Below are 20856 nucleotides of genomic sequence, written 5' to 3'. Positions count from 1 at the left end.
AAGCTAAAATCCCGGAACGAACCCTTCAAACAACAATTGACCATCTTGAATGATAAGCTGAAACAGAAAATAAAAATATTAGGCAACCGCATCAAGCGCTACAATGAAAGAGTAAAAAGATATAAAAACAACAAACTGTATCATAGAAATCAGCAGCAATTTTTCAGAAATCTTGAAACGGAACCCGTGCTGCAGGGGAAACCTCCGACAAAGGAAAATATGCATGCTTTTTGGAAGGGAATATGGGAGGAAGAGAAAACATATGATAATCAGGCTCAGTGGATTCGGGAAGCTGAAGAGGAATCATCCAAGTATCACATGGAAGATGTTAATATATCAGAAGATAACATAAGTGCAGTCTTGAAAAGAACAAGCAACTGGTCAGCCCCAGGTGTAGACAAAATACACAATTACTGGTGGAAATATTTCACAGCAACGCACAGGCATTTGGCTGACAGATTTCGTGAGGCCTTGAAAGATCCAACCAAAATACCAGAGTTTCTCACACTTGGAACCACGATCATGCTTCCTAAGGATAAAAATACAACCGATCCCAGCAAGTACAGGCCTATCACCTGCCTGCCGACACTCTACAAAATACTGACTGCTGTACTGACACACTACATCTGGAAACATGTTAACAACAACAATATATTAGCTCGCGAACAAAATGGAGTTCGAGGAAACACAAGGGGATCTAAGGAGCTGTTGATCATAGATTATATCATCACCAGGCAAGTGAAAAAGAAACAGAGAAGTATATCGGTTGCATGGGTGGATTACCGCAAAGCATTCGACTCGGTACCACACACATGGCTTATAAAAGTGCTGAAACTTTACGGCATATCGAAACCGATTACGGATCTTCTGGAGTACCTGATGCGATCCTGGCGCACCAATCTGGTCTTGAACACAAAAGATGGACACTACACAACAGACACAATCAATATCAAAACAGGAATTTTCCAGGGAGACACACTCAGTCCTCTGTGGTTCTGTTTGGCAATGAATTTTCTGAGCTGGCTTATCTCGAGACAACAATACGGATACATTGTAGACAAAATAAGAAATATCAAAATAAGTCATCAAATGTATATAGACGACCTGAAATTGTACGCTGCCAACAAAGAGCAGCTGGAGAAACTATTGAAAATTGTTGCATCCTTCACCAAAACTATCGGTATGCAAATGAACCTGGATAAGTGTGCGGTGGTGCATGTAAGGAGAGGGCGAATACAGGAGGGTGAGTGTATGCTGGTAACGGATGACGTAAAAATACCGGGACTGAGCGCTCAAGAGCAATATAAATATTTGGGTGTGCAACAGGCCTTAGACATCAAAACAAAGGAAATGAAGAACATCTTCCGTGAGAAATATTTTTGCAGGCTTAAGAAAATACTCCAGTCAAAACTCAGTTCAAAAGCCATGTTCACTTCAATTAATATATGGGCCCTTCCTTGTGTCTCCTACTCTTTTGGAGTAGTTGGCTGGACAGCCTCAGAGTTGAAAGATCTCGACATTAAAACCCGAGCACTTCTCACCAGGCATGGTATTCATCACCCACATGCCTCATCCAACAGATTATACCTACCAAGGCAGGAAGGAGGTCGAGGATTACAAAATGTTGAAATCGCGCATAATAAGATGGTAAATAAATTGCGACAATATTTTAGGTCCAAACACTCACCATTTATCCAATCCGTATGCAGGGAAGACGACAACTTCAGCCCACTAAATCTAGGAGGCGAAGAAGATTCAAGAGACGTGACACTCGAACAGCTCACTCAGAAATGGCACAGTAAAGCCCTCCATGGACGGTACCCTGGAAATTTACAAAACAGTAATATAGACAAGAAGGAATCACTAACTTACCTCAAAGCTGAGGTATTCACCGAGTGCGGTGTAGTCGAGACGTGTTGGATACCGTAAAAGCAGTTGACGTTGCAGTAGGGATGGCGATTGATGGGTCAATGGATTTTGATGAGCTGTGTCACATGGTGTACAGTGCTGCTACTGCGATCAACACCATTCTTGAAACATCCAACAAGGAACCGGAACTGATAAAACAGCAGCGACAAAAACCCCCCTGGGAGGAAAGACTTGAAAAAAAAGTAACGGCACTCAGGAAAGAAATAGGGATTCTTCACAATTATTCCACCGAGGACAAACCCAGCAGAAAAGTAGTAAGGAGAGTTCAAAATTATGCTAATAAAATCGGCCTGAAGAGAAATGACCCGCAATATAATCAAAAAATAAAAATCTACTCGGAAACTCCGAAGCAGAAGATAGCTGCACTAGGCAGCAGACTGAGGAGATACAACAAAAGAGCTCAAAGATACCGTCAGAATAACCTTTTTCTACAGAATCAGAGGAAATTTTTCAGACAACTAGAAGACGAAAAAGACGAAAAATCAACCACCCCCGCACAAGAAAAGATGGTAGAATACTGGTCGAGTATTTGGTCACAAGACGCTCAACACAATAATACAGCTCCATGGATTACATCCGAAAAATTAAGACTACAGAGTTTGACGGCGATGGAAAATGTCGTCGTCACCGTGGAGGACATAAAAGCTACGGTTAAAAGGTTGAGGAACTGGTCGTCCCCTGGCATCGACGGGATACATAATTATTGGTGGAAACATCTCACATCAACACACGCGGCGCTGGCTCGGCTCCTTCAGTGTGCACTCAGGAACCCTAGTAGCGTCCCTGAGTACTTTACTCAGGGAATTACATACATGGTCCCCAAAAAAGGAGATCTATCGCAACCCAATAATTACAGACCGATCACATGCCTGCCATCTATATACAAAATTCTAACCTCCACAATATCTTGTAAAATCAACCAGTACCTGAAGAAGAACAACATAATGGCATGGGAACAGAACGGATGTAAGCGAAAGGGACGAGGAAGCAAAGAGCTCTTAGTGATAGATAAAGAACTGACTAAACAGGCAAAAAAACGGAAAAAAAATATATCAATAGCTTGGATAGATTATGAAAAGGCCTACGATTCTGTTCCCCACTCGTGGTTGGTCGAAGCACTTAAAATATACAAAATTGATGACCAGGTTATAAAGCTGCTTGAGTTCCTTATGACGTCCTGGCGAACGAAGATCTATATGAGAGGCAGCAAAACGGAGGAAATAAAGATAAAAAGAGGAATATTCCAGGGTGACAGTCTTAGTCCACTCTGGTTTTGTTTGGCCATGAACATCCTCAGTGCCATGCTGAACAGGTCTGCATATGGATATACCATCAGTACGCAGGTTACCATCACACATTTATTCTACATGGATGACTTGAAACTGTTTGCTAGAGGGCGCAAACAACTGGAAGGACTGCTGGAGCTGGTCAGAAGGTTTAGTGAGGACGTCGGGATGTCGCTGGGACTGGGGAAGTGTGCAACGGTCAATGTCAGTAGGGGAAGGATGACAGGGGAGGAGAATATCAGACTGGTGGATGGAAGGGAGATAACTGAAATAGGAACGAAAGATGGATACAGGTACTTGGGTATAGTGCAAACCTATGAGATAAAACATCAAGAAAATAAGGAAATTGTCGAGAAAGAACTGTTCAGGAGGATGCACAAAATACTCAAAACACAATTGTCATCCAAAAATAAAATAGAGGCCATAAACATTTGGGCCCTTCCATCATTCACATACACCGCTGGAGTAATCAATTGGTCGCGGACAGACCTACAGCGAATTGACCAACGCATGCGTGCTACCCTCACCAAGTATGGAATATTATACCCAAACTCGGCAATAGAAAGAGTTCATTTGCCACGCAAAGAAGGTGGACGTGGTCTGGGCAGCATAGAGGAGGCATGCAGGAAGGAGAACGAGAGTGTCTCCAATTTCTTCGAGAAGAACAATCACTTGCCTGTCCACAGATGGGTAGTGGATCAAACGAGTGCTGCCTCATCATCTCAACAGGGAACTTCAGAAATGGAGGAAGAAGTGGACTATCTGGAGAATCTTCGGAGAAGGTGGCAAACGAAAGCACTACATGGGAATTTCTATTCCAGCCTACGTCAGAATGAGGTTGACCTTGAGGGCACTAACATGTACTTAATGAAGGGGTATCTTTATCCACAAACGGAAGGAACTCTGTTTGCGATCCAGGACCAGGTGGTACCAACAAGGAATTATAGCAAATTCATCTTGAAACAGCAACTAAATAACACCAAGTGTAGGCTGTGCGACTGCGCTGAGGAGACAGTGCAGCATCTCTCCTCAGGATGCTCGGCAATTGCGGATACAAAATATATGTCCAGGCATAATAACATGGGTAAGGTGGTCCACCAGTTGTTGTGTCTAGGAGAGCGGCTCCTACAGAATTTTACACCTTATCACGCTTATACACCCCAAACACTGCTGGAGAACGAGCACACAAAGGTGTATTGGGATTTCGCAGTGCTTACAGACCAAGGGGTGGAGCATAATAGACCTGACATGATTGTATGGTACAAGACGGAAAAAACTGCCGTGCTCATCGACTTCTCGATACCGATGGATCAGAATTTGGCTAAGGCATATCAAGGAAAAATCAGAAAATATGAGCCATTAGCAAGACAGATTAGGGACATATAGAAGTTAAAACGTGTCGATATAGTTCCGCTCATTATCAGTTGCAACGGTCTGGTACATAAGAAGACTACGGAACACCTCAAAGAAATGAAACTTCCACCTAACACCCTTATATGGATGCAGAAGGCGCTACTGCTGGGAACTGTCAACATAATCCGCAGTGTTCTTTATCCACATTAGCTACACTGGACAACTCTTGGTGTTCTGACACCCGAGTTGTACGGTTAACCACCACGAAAGTGTGAAGGCAAAAAAAAAATATATATATATATATATATATATATATCATGCCTATGATATTTGGCATATAGGCATATATATGCCTATATATATATATATATATATATATATCATGCCTATGATATTTGGCATATAGGCATATATATGCCTATATATATATATATATATATATGCCTATATATATATATATATATATATATAGGCATATATATATATATATATATATATATATTATATATATATATATATATATATATATATATAATACGAGTAATTTTAAGGGTTTAACGACTCTTTTGTGGAATGGAAATACTCTTTTTTCTCAACCAAGCTTTCGCAATTGTTTTATTGCTTCTTCAGGGTTTCTACAATATAAAATACAAAGATCAATTTAATATAAAAACATTTCTCTTTTAAAATTACCGAAAGTGAGGTTAAACGTTTCACTGACTTCAACAACGCATAACATACTTCGACTACAAGTAGTACAGACAGAACTTATTTTTTTTTTTCCGTTTATTCGTCATGTATATCTAGTTTTTATTCAGTCAATTTCAATTTATTTGTCCAAATTTCTTTTTTAACTCTCACTCTATTACGTCGCATTCAACATTTGTAAATTTCAATGTCATGATCACAGAATACACAAACCACAATTTCTTGTCAAATTTACAAATGTTAAATGCGACGTAATAGAGTGAGAGTTAAAAAAGAAATTTGGACAAATAAATTGAAATTGACTGAATAAAAACTAGATATACATGACGAATAAACGGAAAAAAAAAATAAGTTCTGTCTGTACTACTTGTAGTCGAAGTATGTTATGCGTTGTTGAAGTCAGTGAAACGTTTAACCTCACTTTCGGTAATTTTAAAAGAGAAATGTTTTTATATTAAATTGATCTTTGTATTTTATATTGTAGAAACCCTGAAGAAGCAATAAAACAATTGCGAAAGCTTGGTTGAGAAAAAAGAGTATTTCCATTCCACAAAAGAGTCGTTAAACCCTTAAAATTACTCGTATTATTTATAGTATAGACTCTGATAGTACATAAACATATATATATATATATATATATATATATATATATATATGAACCCGTAGTGCGCTGCTACCTCCGTTAAGTTCATTGGGCGACCTGACCTCCGGGTGAAGCAGTTATATAATTGGAATAATTTTTGTTTATATATGTAGAGGGGAAGGTAAATAACAGGGGTACCTAAAGAGGGGAAAAGATTTTTATCGACAAATTTTTCTTCAAACGAATCAGACCTTACTACCTCCGCATATATTTCTTATTAGTAGTGCGCTCTCACCTCCCGCTACGTTGCCAGATTTTAGGAGGACAGAAAGTAAGACAGCTCGAATTCTACTCATATATAGAATATAGCTGCTCTTCCGATTCATTCACACATATTGAAACCTGTAAATAGTTCGAGAACGATACTAATATTGATAAACTTCATACGCTGATAATTGATTGATAAGGTTCGTGATCTCGGTGTGAATGAATTTGGACAGTTTTGAATAAATATGCTTATGTCTACGATACTTCGTCCGATAGGGGAGTTTAATACCATATAGGTCCCAAAATGAATGATGCATGAAAATGAAATTTTTCGTGACATATAAGATTAATTCAAAAGACAATTTTACCGAATTTGTTCTGGTATGAAATAGTAGTCTAATTTTTGGGCATTATATTCACGACATCAGGAACTCCATATAAATGTTTTTCCCGAATGAATCGATAAAGATATACGTTTTACTTTCAGCTTCTATACTTCATTCCCTTTCATTTTAGCACTGGATTGGTCATGAAAATTGGATACCTTTCACTCTGTATGATACGAAAATGTTGGGTTAAGACGCTTGTCGAAACATTTTTGAGTTTTAAATCAGTGCTACGTAGTCCGTTCTACGTGAGTCTCTCAGTAATTACGTATTTCATCACAATGTCAAATCACTTCGGAAAATATGGAGTCGAAAATATGTAACGAACATAATTGACGTTCATACAAACTGATTGAAGACATACCAAATCTATTTATTTATATGGAAAATACAAGTGATCAGTAGCTTGAGGAGAGTTACTGTTGTTTATCTTCTTTGGCTGGAGGTTGAAGACGTTACATCAGTTGTAGAATTCAAAAAAATCAACCCGAAGATGAAATGCATTTGATGCAGTGTTAGCATTGAGTTGAATAATCAAAGGTGGTAGGGAATGGGTATCTCTTGAAGAAATGAACGGATAATTACAAGAATGTTGAATTCTTCAACAAAAATCATCTTGCGTGAATGGTAGTCAAAATAATTAGAAGAAGTTTGAAGCAAGAGGAGCTTCACCTCACAAAACAACTGGCTCGTATTCATGTCTGTTTATTTTCAATACATTGATATAATGATAATAATTATACAGGGTGTGGCGTAATGAATGGATAATATGGATCCTGCGGGTAGAGGACTCTATGGCGCTTCAGATAAATATATTTTACGTTTGGTAAAAGTGCCTTGGTTTTCGAGATATAATTATATAAATAATAATAATAACTGGATATTGACATTTTTCATCATAGTGCATCAAAAGAAACTCCTTGATTTAATGGCATTTCTTAATTGCTCGAGGAGTCTTTTACGATTTTTCAGTACACAGGGTGTTTCACAAGTAAACGGACAAACGAAAACCGTGAATAGAGGGCATTGAGCTGAGTTCAAAAACACCTCATATGTGTGTCTTGGGCATTCCGTTTCCGATATACAGAGGAGTTTATTCAAATTTCCCGAATTTTCGTTCAGCTATAACTCCAAATAATTTAGTTGTATTCGGCTAAAAACTCATTATCCGCTTAAGCTTGTAAGTTTCAATAAAACAGAACATTAAAAGTTGACGAACACAGCACCGGACTCATTGAGGCTATATTCAAACTTAAACTCATGCAAAACACTCTGTTTGTAGTTTTTTTCGTCATAATTTTCAATTTTTCAGGTATCTGCATTTATTTTCTCAAAATCAATGAAAGTTTGGTATGCTTTATCAGTGGATAATTTTTAATGAATAATTGTTTGGTGGTGAAATGCCTCTAGAAAAAACCAGCGCAGCATATTGACTTTTACTTCATAATAATTATTGGTATGAATATGATCGCCAATCAGAAGTGGAAATCTAAAAATGGAATTGGAAATGTTCAACTGAATTTTTTCGTTTTTGATATTTTAGCATATCTGGTTATTCAGATAAATCATTCACAGTGATAATAAGCTTTATTATTGATAATGAACAAAAATAGCAATAAAAAACTACGCTATCATGAAAATTATAATTATAACTTGATATCTTCCGAATGAATCGCTTTTTATGGACAACGTGGACCTGAAGTAATTTTCCGAATTGATTTTCACCTCATTTGGTCTTTTAGTGAAGGTAATGATTGGCACTTCGAATAAGTATGATAAATGCACTTTCGAGTTCTTCACTTATTCCGTTATATTCATTATTGGATCTATGGAAATCTATGGATTGGTCTGGTCTTATTACAATTTGTTATTGAAACATTGATGATATTCATGCACTAGCAGAAGTATTTATCAGTATTTCAGGTCATTTCATTAGAAGGGTAGGACCCCAACATTGGACTGCTAGATCTCCAGATCTGACACCCCGCGATTTCTTTCTTTGTTTTCATTCACACAACTAGTTGTCCAAAGAAAAATAGATTAATTCTGAAGATCAAGTTTTAATATTTAGTTTGAAGATAGCGTAGTTTTTCCATCCATATTTGTGCATTATCAATTTTGAAACATTTTATCATTGTGAATGACTATTTTGAAGACCGAATATGGTATAATTGTTGAACACATTCATTTCATTTCTTTGAAAAAAAAATCAATTAAGAATTCCTATTTTTCATGAAGTGCTCTATTCCTTGAAGGCGTCTGACCAAAACAATTACTTCTAAAACATGATCAACAGGTGGCGCAACCCAAAAATCAATTCATTTTGAGACAATAATAATGCAGATAACAAAAAAGTTTAAATTATGATTAAAAAACTACATACACGTTGTTTTTATGAGTTTGAAGTTAAGTAAAGCCTCACTGAGCCCGGTCCTGATTTTTGTCGAATTTAAATGCTCTGTTTCAATGAAATTAACAACTCAAGGCTAAATATAAATTTTCAGTCGACTTGATAGAGAATTTCAGGACTTATAGCCGAACGGAAATTCGAGAAATTTCAAAAAACACCGAAGAGACCTATATATAGGGTGCCCCAAAACTATTGAAACAAACGTCACACCACGATAGAGTAGATCAAATACTATCGAATGACACCAACATTAGTTGAGCGAAAATGTACGGTTTCTGAGAAAACCTAACCTAACGTTGCCGATTTTCGAACTATTTTTTCAATCACAAGGCAAATTTGTGATTAAGGATAGCGTTTTTACCCCATATTATCACCCCTGTTTAATCTGAGTATTGAAAATCATGTAGAAAAAACAATTGTTTCAATTAACATCAACTTAGGTCGAGACTTAGGTTATGGTTATGAAATAAAACACCCCTTACCTGGAATCAATGGAAGAGCGGCTTTCCACTGAACAAGGGGTGATTATTTTTAAGATGTTAACTACACAAAATTGAAGGCCCCCTTAAGGGCAAAAATGGTGGATTCGGCCCGTCGCGCGAAGGACAGGTCTTTGATGTTTTTCTATATTTTCTGGGGAGAAAATTTAAATGAAAATCTGTTAAATTTAACAAATAAATCTATTGCAGAAATTTGAATACAAGCACGTATTTGGTCGATAACGACCACAATAAAAATCTCAATTTCTTTCACACATGCAAAGTGCGCAAAGCAATAATCATTAAAATTTCATCGATAAAAATCTTGGATTAAAAAATTCTCTTTTCTCAATTTCACAACAACAATAAAAATATGATCAAAAATCAGATGAATTTTAGAGGAGCTTTCAGGACTCTGGACAAATAAAAATTGGAACCTTCTACCTTTTTCTGCGACCAGCGACCGTCGTTCGCCTGGGGTTGCTGGTGAACTTTTCGATCACCAGACTTTCCTCGCACAGTACGGCGAATTCTTTACACTCAACCGCACTTCCCGCACTTTTCCGTCGTCAACGATTAACGCTATTCGTTTCGACTCTATCCAAAATTCCTAAAATCCTATATCCGATTTATATCACAAATAAACGCAATTATTACGCCCTGACTGACTTTAACCACGGTACTAGATCTCTTACACTATTCCCCGAATAGCTTGTACCCGTCTCCCTTTTTGAGACCTAACTCCGAAAAAAAAATACTTCTAAATTTCTCGGACTGCCGAACTTACTTTCGGACTTCCAAATCTACTCTATTAGAATCCCGGATTCTACTTCCGTCTTCCCGACGTATATTTTCTTCGACCAACTTCCCACTGACTCCCTTCCCTATTTTGGTTCCTTTTTATCATTCCCCTTCTTAGACCAAAAACCCAAATTTCCTCTCCACCTCTCGTGGGTGTATCCAGAATTATTCTACGACGCGCTAACCTTGCATTTTTCTGAACTAATTGAATTAGCCGGTTAAAACTCAAGAGCCTGCTAATTCTTACAACGCCGAATCAATTATCTTCGAATATTGAATTGATATATAAGCTCTTATGGGCGAGTTATTATCTAAGCTAAACCGTTTTCCTTTTAACTTAAAATCAGCCTCAAGTCCGACATGAAACTCTACTTCTTCGATACTTATCTTCTTACTGGAAAAATATCATTCATACGCTTGTCATCGAAACCTTTATTTTCAATTATCTTGAACGTTGAGAGCCCGAGAAAGAATTTCCTAGCCCAATATTCTACCAGCATATATATCTCTTCAATATTCCTATTTATTACAGTTATCGATTAACTACTTAAAATAATTTCAATTAGGGGAGATAAAACAATAATCTTAATTCAATATAATTTAGAATCGATATCCTTCTTCACAAACTGGCCCTGTTATTAAGAAAAATAGTTCGAAAATCGGGAACTTTAGGTGTTTTAATAAAATTCTGATTATTTTGGAAACGGTACGTTTTCGTTGAACTAATGTTGGTGTCATTCGATAATATTTGGTTTACTCTATCGTGGTGTGACGTTTGATTCACTAGTTTTGGGACACCCTGTATATGGGGTGATTTTGAACTCCGCGCAATGCCCTCAATTCACGGTTTTCATTTGTCTGTTTACTCGTGAAACACCCTGTATACTCCTTGTACTCTGAAAATTTTGAAACAAATGCCTCACCCTCATATGAAAATTCAAATTCTTCTTGTTGTAAGAAACGTTCATCCAGAGACTCTGGTTCATCCCCCCGACCCTGGTTACATTGCCCGTTGAAAATGAAATCGGCATCTGTTTACTGCAAAACACGTGTTAATGCTGATACGAAGGGTTCAAACTTCTCTACCTGATTCGAGCTTTTTAGGAACGAATTGCTCAAGATGAGTTCGAGTAACATTTCGTTTTGCGTGTTATATTGGATAAAATTGAATTTATGCCATGGACGATTCGAGAATTATTGATGTCCAGAATGCTCTAGAATGATGAAAATTTTCAGATTTCATTGAAACTCTTGCGAAAACTGTCTCGTATATTGTCAAGTTTAGATTTTAATTCATTCAGAACTTTGAAGTTCGACAAATAACGATGTAAATAATTCAATATTATATTTGCCTCAAGACTCGAAACTTTTCGAGAAACGATTTATTTAATTATTTGATGACGAATAAATCAATTATGTGTGTTGATATTATATTTTCATTCATTGAAGAATATTTAGAATAATGAAGTTCAACAAATGATACGAACAAGATACTTATTCAATTAACCTCATGATCCGAAACATTTCAGAATTTATTTCGTGTTTAGATAATCCGCTGCATATCGTTGTTCACAATATGACTGTCAATTTAAGACCAATTATAGAACGATTCAATTAATAGATCAATAGCTTTCGAAAATGTTGGTCAGTCTATGACTGACAACTCATTTTGTCAAATGACGGATTTCAGTATCAGACTGCTATATTAGTATGATGAGAGTTCAAAAAAATTTGTATGGACTACAGAATTCAGATGGTTGATATTCCGTGTCGCTAACAGTCAATCACATTTCCTTCAGCGTAGTTGTTGTTTTGAAGAAAAAGTAGTAGATTCTCGCAAAATCCGAAACTCTACATGTATAGCAGTTGTTCAGTTCGGGATTAAAGTTTGTCCTAGATTGATTTTGACATTTCAGTTCAGTTCTGTCAGATCAATCTAGGATCATCTTAAATCTCGGCCTAATCCTGAAGTGATCAACCGGGCCTTATAGTAATAGCAACGTAGCATTCATTAAGTCGGTATATTATTGGAATAATACTAATTTTTTATAGTGGAGAATAGTGGATTCTCCTCGGTAGTTATTCACGAAATTCATTTTATTATGTTTTTTTAAGGTGAATCGGCCCGAAATCTTGGATCCCCCCGACCTGCTAGTTTCGTATACTTCTATTACAATAGCATAAAAACTCAAATTTCAACATTTTCACAGAAATTTTTGAATTTAAGGGAGAGACACATTGAAAAAATCGATAGCAATTTACCGCCTAAACTACGAGCTTGCCGAAGTTGAAACTGGTAACAATCTACTCAGTGCTTCTGTAAAAAAAAATTAAAACCTGTGAACTCGTCATCGCCTTCCAAAGTTCCAAAGGCTGTATTTTGGAAGGGCTGTCGATTTGGAAAAAAATTTATAGGAACTACCCCCGCTTATTTTCATTAAGGAATCATCTCCCTTAGTTCTTCGCATTTGTTCACAGATATCCTGTATATAGATATATTTTATCTATGTACCTACTTATTTTGGATAGTAGAAGTTTAGTTTCGAAGACCAAAACAAAAATGTCAATTGCACCTGATTTGTTGATTATAAGAATCATTTATTTTGAATAATAAAACAGCATGCGAAAATACTTAAATTAACTTTTGTCTTTCTCCTTTCATCATGCCTCCATCATAGTGTCCGCTGTTCATCATAGCTTTTGGGAATTTACCAACCAATCATCTGTATATCAATCATATGTATCCGAGAATGTATTTATATTATTAACTTCATTTTGTAGATTCATCATGTCTTGACAAAAACATGGTTGCAATTTCAAAATATGTTGACTCGAGGCCTTCTAAAGACTTCAATTTTGTTTAATTTTTCCCTTACATCCTTTATGATCTATCGAAAAATGAAATCTGTTTTGAATAATTCTTCATAAAATCTCACTTGTTTCGATATAATTGGTAATTTTCTTTATGATACATCACTAAAAAAGTTAACACAGAAAGATGATACAACCTCTCTAAATTTTCGGGAAAATCCAATATTTCAAACATAATCGATAATATGAGAGATGTTTCCGAGCAAAGTATTCCTCAAAATCATTGAGCAATCCGATTCAAAGAAAATATACAGAGCGTTCGATCTGGAATAACACATCAATGACCAACATTGGGTTCGGCCGACGTTCATTTCTTTTATATTGTAAAATTTATCGCGATTCTGAAATAATTTGAATTAATCTGAAAATGTTCGGAATCGCTTATTCTCATTGAATATTCATCACTATCTATTACGGTAGTGACGATCCTAGCAGGTATGCAGCGCTTGTCCGGCACGCGGTCGCCCAAATAAAAGGGATGGCCTCAGACAGCCACCTTCATTTGTCAGTCAGTGTCAATTATTGAGTATTACTTTCTAACTCCAATTATCCAAATTTTGAATGAGACGACGAAAAATATTAAATGAAACTGAATTTTTCAATCTTGTCAAATCGAATATTCCTTGTTCCCTTTCACCGAAAAAAAGAAAAACAAAAGAATGCTTGCTTCAGAAGAACGTGATGTAAAGATCGAACAAACCACCATCTGAGAGCAATTATCGTTATCGATAGGGACTCGAGATAGGAATGTCTAGGGTTTGTAAAAATTACCAGATTTTGAAATAGAATCGCGTGGTCGTAAAAACAAAAACGGCTAGGGTTCAATTATGATGCTTCCTACAGTTACTGCATGCGTGTACTTAAAAATGTAAATTGCATTTTTATTGTGTAGATTAGATAACATAAAAATCTGTAGAGAAGATGTCGGAGGGCAGGGACATCATCATCCAAATGGGAGATTATAGATTCTCATTTACAGGGTGTTTTTAAAGTTTGAGTGGAGTGGAAATTAAAACAACTCTATCTCCTGAACGGAATCGCCTATTCATCCGAAATTTGGAATGGAGATAGTTTCCATGAGGTTCCAGAAAACTGCAATCAATATCATTCTATTTGCAGGACAGTAAATTTGGACAGTCGTTGTCGTTAAAATTTCGCGAAATCACCCAATGAATTTCATGATTTCTCGATATCTGCGTAAACTATAAAATTTATTTATTCAATTTCTTCATAGTGACAATAAGCTCTTTCTCGTGTTGATATTTAACATTCTATTCTTCTCATACCGAAATGAATTTTGAATCTTTACGAATTTAATCAATTAAATATACATTATTGAATGTTTATTCCAATTTTCATTTGATCCAATACAAAAAAAAATCAAAGGTGCGGTGCGTTCTATAAAATAACATCAAATAAAATCATCTCTGCAACCAAAGATGTAGGAACAATTAATTCTTTAATGCAATTCATTAAGATATAAAATTCACTTCATCATGGGATGAAAACGATCACTTTATATTTTATTTTTACCAATTAAATTACTTAAAAATAAATAATTGTTGAGGAACCATCCTCGAGTTACTCTTCAGAAAACTGATCTAAGTAGTCGATCAAATGAAAACTAAAATTAACATTCAATAGTGATTCAATTGATTAAATCCATAAAAATTTAAAATTCACTTCGTTATGAGATCAATAGGATGTTGAATATCGACACGATAGAAAAAATTATTGTCGCTATCAAGACGAAAAATCAGTTTCTGGAACCTCATAGAAGCTATCTTCATATCAAATTTCGGATGAATATCTCCGTTCAGGAGATAGAGTGGTTTCAATTTCCATTTAAATTTGAAAAACACCCTGTAAATCAGAATCTAGAACTCTTAGATACTACATGTGGGGGTTCTTCGTAATCCTCGAGGGGTTCTCTATCTCACATTAAAATGTTTTTCATCTTATCTGGGACACCGTATATATGTAAAAAAAAGTATATTTTTTGTCTTTGGAGCGGGCGGAGCGGCACATAAGGAATTCGGCACGCCTTAGGATCGGCCTGTACTTCTGAATATTCTTTTCCAAAAAGTATTCTCCTTTCTCTGAACAGCTCATTTTTTTATATGCAATGTAACATTTCTGATTATTCGTTATTCTAATAGGAAGTATTATCTATATAAATAATTTTCATAGAAAGAATCAATATTATTATGGTTTTATTTCAGGTAGGTAATGAATTATTTCGCCAAATTCAGAATTATAGAGATATATTGAATTGATGTGACTGATACTGGATGAAGATCCACAATTGAATTCAAAATAGATAATACGATTTTACAAAATTAGTTTTGAACCACGACACAATAACATCTTCAGGTGGGTGAAGGTAAGCTCAGTTTACCCAGTAGTGGAATTAATAGTATTCCAAATCTTGCTTATGACCATGAAGGTCTTTCGACTAGGATCGGCCTTCCAAGTGAAGATTCTTCTGTTCTTCAGTTGTTTGAGGAACCCTCATGTTGGGGAATCATCTCCCATAGATATATCAGTGGTTATTCATTAGAAAATAGGAAAAAGAAATTCAAAAATTTCTCACACTTTATTGAAAATTCGTCAATATTTCCTATCAGTTGTTATCAAACCGGCCGAAACAAGGCAACATTTGGCCCGATAAAATCATGCAGAAACCAGAGACGGAATAGCTTGAAATATCTCCAATTGTACAAATTCGTGATTCGTGTTGGCGTAGATTCAGGGTTTTTAGCCCGATATGTATTTTAACAAGTGTTTGAAACAATGAATAATTTTTCTCCTGTTGTGTTATCTTGCAGGTAGTTGTACATTCTTAACAAAAACCTATCTGGTATCATCCATTTAAGCCGTTTCCCTACATAGAGCATTACGCTCTTGTGAGTGATACACTTTTTGTAGTGCTATCGATGTTGATATAAATGAATATCGAAAGTTCGAGCTGAAAGAAAGTTCTTCATAGTATATATAGATATATTTTACCTCTAGGTGTACCTAGAAAAGCTCCTTCCTGTTATTCTATGTTCTAAGAACATTACTGATTTATTCGTTATTCTAATGAGTGGTATTATCTATCATTTTCATAGAAAGAATCACTATTATGTACGAGATTCAAATCGATTTGTTTTCAAGTAAGTAATTAAATCGCCAAATTCAGAATTATGGTGTTAGCTTGAGATGAAAGAAGTTCAACGGATGCATAGATACACACGATGAAATGTATACAGTCCTAATCCCATTCGAGAGAGCTAAGATTGGTTTTCTTTCACGTGATTCTTTCCCCTACAAAAGAATGCGATAACAATTGTTGAAATATGCCGCCTGGATTGCAATTATATTTCGGCGTCCAGTCCTCAATATCACCTAGAATACCATGTAGTACGTGTTGTCATGTACGCGCGCACAAGGTTTAAAGATTCAAATCCCCACTCCGCTGCTCCATATCCCCGCTGTATCCATGCCCAACTCCTCATTGTGTTTCTTGTGCTCGGCGTACGAGGTTGTCGATTCAACTAACGGAATACGACGTATAAAATAATTCGATTCGGAGAAGACACGTAAGTGGAAATCATCTGAAATATAACTAGATATTTCAGGGTTCTCTTACAGCATGGGAAAATCCAAGCATAAACGGGACTCTAGTTCAGACAGCTCGTCGGAAAGATCTAGTTCGAAGCGTTTGCTGAAACGTATTAAACAATTGGAAAAGAGATTAGACGATCGCCGTAGAGACAAAGATGGCAAACGCAAACATAGATCCCGCTCTCTTTCTCGTGCAGAGAAAGGTACTCGTTCTTGTGCAGAGAACGGTTCCAATGACCGATCGCTTTCTCGTGCAGAGAAACTTCGACGGGTGGAAAAAGACGAACATTTGGAGCAAAGACGACACAGTAAGTCTCCCTCCAGAGTGTCACGTAGATTTCGTGCAGATTCTACGGACAATTTCGCAACTACACCCCCTATTGAAGTAGGTTCCGTAGATGCATACAGTGTTACAGAACCTACAGACGACGTATTAGATTTGAATACGGATGAGGATACACTAGAGGAAGAGCTGTCAGAGAATATTTTACATATTCTCGGAAATAGCGATCGTAATAAAAATTTGGAAACCCAATTTGGATTACATGGCGCGATAGCCCCCGTTTGGGAAAATATTTTAGTGAAAGGTTTCAAGAAGGAGGAAATCGAAAACCTCCTGCAGAGATATGAAATGCCTAATAACCTCACATTATTAGCACCTCCAAAATTAAACAATGAAGTCGCAGCCATCCTTTCGAAGACAAATGTTGCTCGAGATGGATCTTATACAGAGATCCAACACCAGGTTGGCAAAGGTCTATGTGCCTTGGGCAAAGGAATGAACCTTATCTTGGCAAACAGGGAAAATATTCCTGAAGAGTACAAGACAACTCTACTAACCTATTTGAGTGATTCTAGTCGCATTCTAGCGACTAGCAAAGGGGGGGAGTCAACTAAATACAAACCCAATCCGACCAAGAACACTTTAAACTACAGGCGCCCAGTCCGTCTTCTGGAAGAGACGAGGCAGAAAAAAGGGCAATCTTCCAGATATCAACGTTGGGAGAACCAGAAACAGGAACCGAGAAAGCACCAGAACGACTACTGGAAGAACCGTCGTTAGCTAAGGTAAGTGAGGGACTAGCTGGTCGCTTGAAGTTATTCATTAAGGAATGGCAGAAAATAACTTCAAACCCTGTTGTGCTTAGCTGGATTGAAGGTTATAAAATTCCTTTCAACAGTCAACCTTTACAGTTGAATATCCCTAGTCAGAAAATATTTTCAAAATCTGAAGAACAAATTATTCAGGAGGAAATTAGTAGGTTACTGAAGTTGAATGCCATTCGGAAATGTTTTCCTTTGCAAGGAGAATTCAGATCGTCTTTCTTTCTTGCTAATAAAACGAATGGAGGAAAACGTTTCATTTTGAACTTAAAATCCTTGAACTTGTTTGTATGTGCCCCTCATTTCAAAATGGAAGACACGAGAACGGCGTCACGCTTGATTACTCAGGGTTGTTATGGCGCCACCATTGACCTAAAAGACGCATATTATCTTCTATCTATTGATGATGACTACCGAAAATACTTGAGATTTCTTTTTCGTGACACTTTATATGAGTTCAACTGTTTATGTTTTGGTTTGTCATCGGCACCTTATACGTTCACTAAATTGATGAAACCAGTTATTCAAACACTACGTTCCGAGGGAATCATATGCGTCAATTACTTGGACGATTTCTTAATACTGGGAATCTCAAAAGAAGAGTGCTCTAGAAACGTTTTTAAAGCCTGTAGACTACTACACTCCTTGGGTTTCATTATTAATGAGGAAAAAAGTTCTCTGAAACCGCAAACCAAATTCAAATTTTTAGGTTTCATTTTCGATACTTTGGACCTTTCCATCGAACTTCCGATTGAAAAACGCATGAGAATCCTTGAGAAAATATCGAACCTTCAGAAACGTAAGGTAATTAAAATCAGAGAGTTTGCGCAATTTATCGGAACTCTCACATCAGCCTGTCCGGCCGTCAAATACGGATGGCTCTACACGAAAAGGTTCGAAAGGGCTAAATTTCTTGCTCTTGGCAAGAATAACGAAAATTTTGATAGTTTTATGTATATTGGGAAAGAGTTGACACCGGACTTGCAATGGTGGTATCATAACATACTTTCTTCGAAAAATTCATTGAAAAATGATCAATTTGATTTAGAGGTTTTCACCGATGCTAGCCTTTCAGGATGGGGGGCGTACTGCATGGGTGAGAGCACCCATGGCTGGTGGTCAGGAATAGATAAATTGAAGCACATTAACTATCTAGAGTTGAAGGCGATATTCCTTGGACTGAGATTCTTCGGGAAACATTCTTTCGATGAAAAGATTCTCATCAGAACGGACAATACAACTGCACTTTCTTACATAAATAAAATGGGCAGCGTGCAGCATCCAGAATTGAACGAGCTATCTCGTCTCATCTGGAAGTGGCGCGAAACGAAAAATGTAGTGTTATTCGCATCATACATAAAATCGGAGGACAATTGGCAGGCAGATAGGGCTTCACGCATTCTACCTCCCGAGACGGAATGGTCATTAAATAATGACGCTTTTAAGACAATTGAAAGAAATTTTGGGACTCCCGAAATTGACTTATTTGCCTCTGCTAATAACTATAAATGCAAAAAATATATATCGTGGTATAGGGATTCCGGGGCATACGCTGTAGATGCATTCACTTTGGATTGGTCGGCTTTATACTTCTATGGGTTTCCTCCGTTCGCCATGATTAGCAGAGTGTTACAGAAAATTTCAAAAGAAAAAGCTGAGGGTATAATTGTAGTACCTCTTTGGAAATCCCAAGCTTGGTACCCGCTTTTTCTCAAGTTGATCACACAATCACCAATAATTTTTGAACCAAAGAGTAATTTATTGATCTCTCCCTACAGCAATGCAGCTCATCCTCTGGCAGATCAACTTACCCTGGTGGCCGCGAGATTATCCGGAAAGCCTTTATAATGAAGGGCGTACCCAGGGAGGCAATCAATACAATACTCGGCTCACTTTCTACTTCAACCATTAATCAGTACAATACCACATACAAACATTGGTGGAATTTTTGCGATAAGAATGAATTTTCACCTTTTGATGGAAACCCTAACAATATTTTAGCATTTCTACAGAACCTTTTGGAGACATCTAATAATAGCTACGGTTCATTCAACAGTCACAGGTCAGCCCTATCCTTAATAATGCCGAACGATATAGGAAATCACCCCCATATAAAACGTTTTTTGAAGGGTGTGTTCCGTAAACGACCACCTACTGCAAAATACGACACCACGTAGGATCCTAGTCAGGTTTTAGATTACCTGCGCAACACAACATCCTCTGATCTAAAATCCTTATCGATGAAATTAGTAACTCTATTAGCATTAGCGTCGGGCCAGAGGATGCAGACATTATCTCTCATCAAATGTTCAAACATCCAAGAAACCGAGGAGGGCATCAAAATATTCATCCCTGATCATACAAAGACTTCAGGTCCAGGGAGGTTTCAACCCTTCATAAACCTTCCATATTTCAAAGAAGAGTCGAGGTTATGCACAGCTTCCTTGCTTAAACAATATCTCTTACAGACGAAGGTTGTTAGGCAAAATGACAACCTCTTCATCACCTACAAGAGCCCACATGGAACGGCCTCAAAACAAACGCTGAGTAGATGGGTGAAAGAAATATTGAAAGCATCTGGAATAAGTGACTCGTACAACTCTCATTCTACAAGACATGCTTCCACCTCAGATGCCTTCAGAAAGGGCCTTCCTCTAGACGCAATTAGAAGATCTGCCGGCTGGAGCTCTTCCTCCCGCATCTTCAATAAATTCTATAATAGACCTTTAGCTGAAAAAAATACATTTATGGAAACTGTATTCAAATAATAATAGTTCGGAAGGTTAGAATCACATTTTCGTTTAATGCCTAAATTTTTTAATTTTCTAATAAAACCTTATAAATCACAATTTTCTTTCGTTTACTTTACTATGAGTTGGCAATTCCTATATCTTTAAACAGCTACATGGTATTCTAGGTGATATTGAGGACTGGACGCCGAAATATAATTACTAGATCAAATGAACTTACCTGAAGTTCGATCGTAATTATATGAGGCGTCCAGTCCGAAAATATCACCTAGTACCCTACCCAAAATCCCTGCCCTGGGAATTGCCAAAAATCTTTGAAG

The 20856-nt window shown here is 36.9% G+C and overlaps 3 protein-coding genes across 3 annotated transcripts; all 3 read left to right on the top strand.

Annotated features, from left to right (window-relative positions):
• Positions 1 to 16461: 16461 nt before the first annotated feature.
• LOC123310252 lies at positions 16462 to 17745 on the top strand. Its single transcript, XM_044893721.1, has 2 exons — positions 16462 to 16657; positions 16710 to 17745. The coding sequence occupies exon 2, from the start codon at positions 16711 to 16713 to the stop codon at positions 17743 to 17745; it is 1035 nt and encodes a 344-aa protein (XP_044749656.1). The 5' UTR covers positions 16462 to 16657; position 16710.
• LOC123310229 lies at positions 17565 to 20819 on the top strand. Its single transcript, XM_044893679.1, has 2 exons — positions 17565 to 17750; positions 19565 to 20819. Exon 2 carries the CDS (start codon positions 20027 to 20029, stop codon positions 20552 to 20554), a length of 528 nt encoding a protein of 175 aa, XP_044749614.1. The 5' UTR covers positions 17565 to 17750; positions 19565 to 20026; the 3' UTR covers positions 20555 to 20819.
• LOC123310251 lies at positions 18412 to 19634 on the top strand. The gene is made up of 2 exons (XM_044893720.1): positions 18412 to 18646; positions 18869 to 19634. Exons 1-2 carry the CDS (start codon positions 18549 to 18551, stop codon positions 19632 to 19634), a joined length of 864 nt encoding a protein of 287 aa, XP_044749655.1. The 5' UTR covers positions 18412 to 18548.
• Positions 20820 to 20856: the final 37 nt, after the last annotated feature.

The sequence above is a fragment of the Coccinella septempunctata genome, chromosome 3 (assembly GCF_907165205.1).
Source record: "Coccinella septempunctata chromosome 3, icCocSept1.1, whole genome shotgun sequence".
NCBI classification, from domain to species: domain Eukaryota; kingdom Metazoa; phylum Arthropoda; class Insecta; order Coleoptera; family Coccinellidae; genus Coccinella; species Coccinella septempunctata.
The sequence above is the reverse complement of the archived record's forward strand: the minus strand, read 5'-3'. Positions and strand labels throughout refer to the sequence as shown.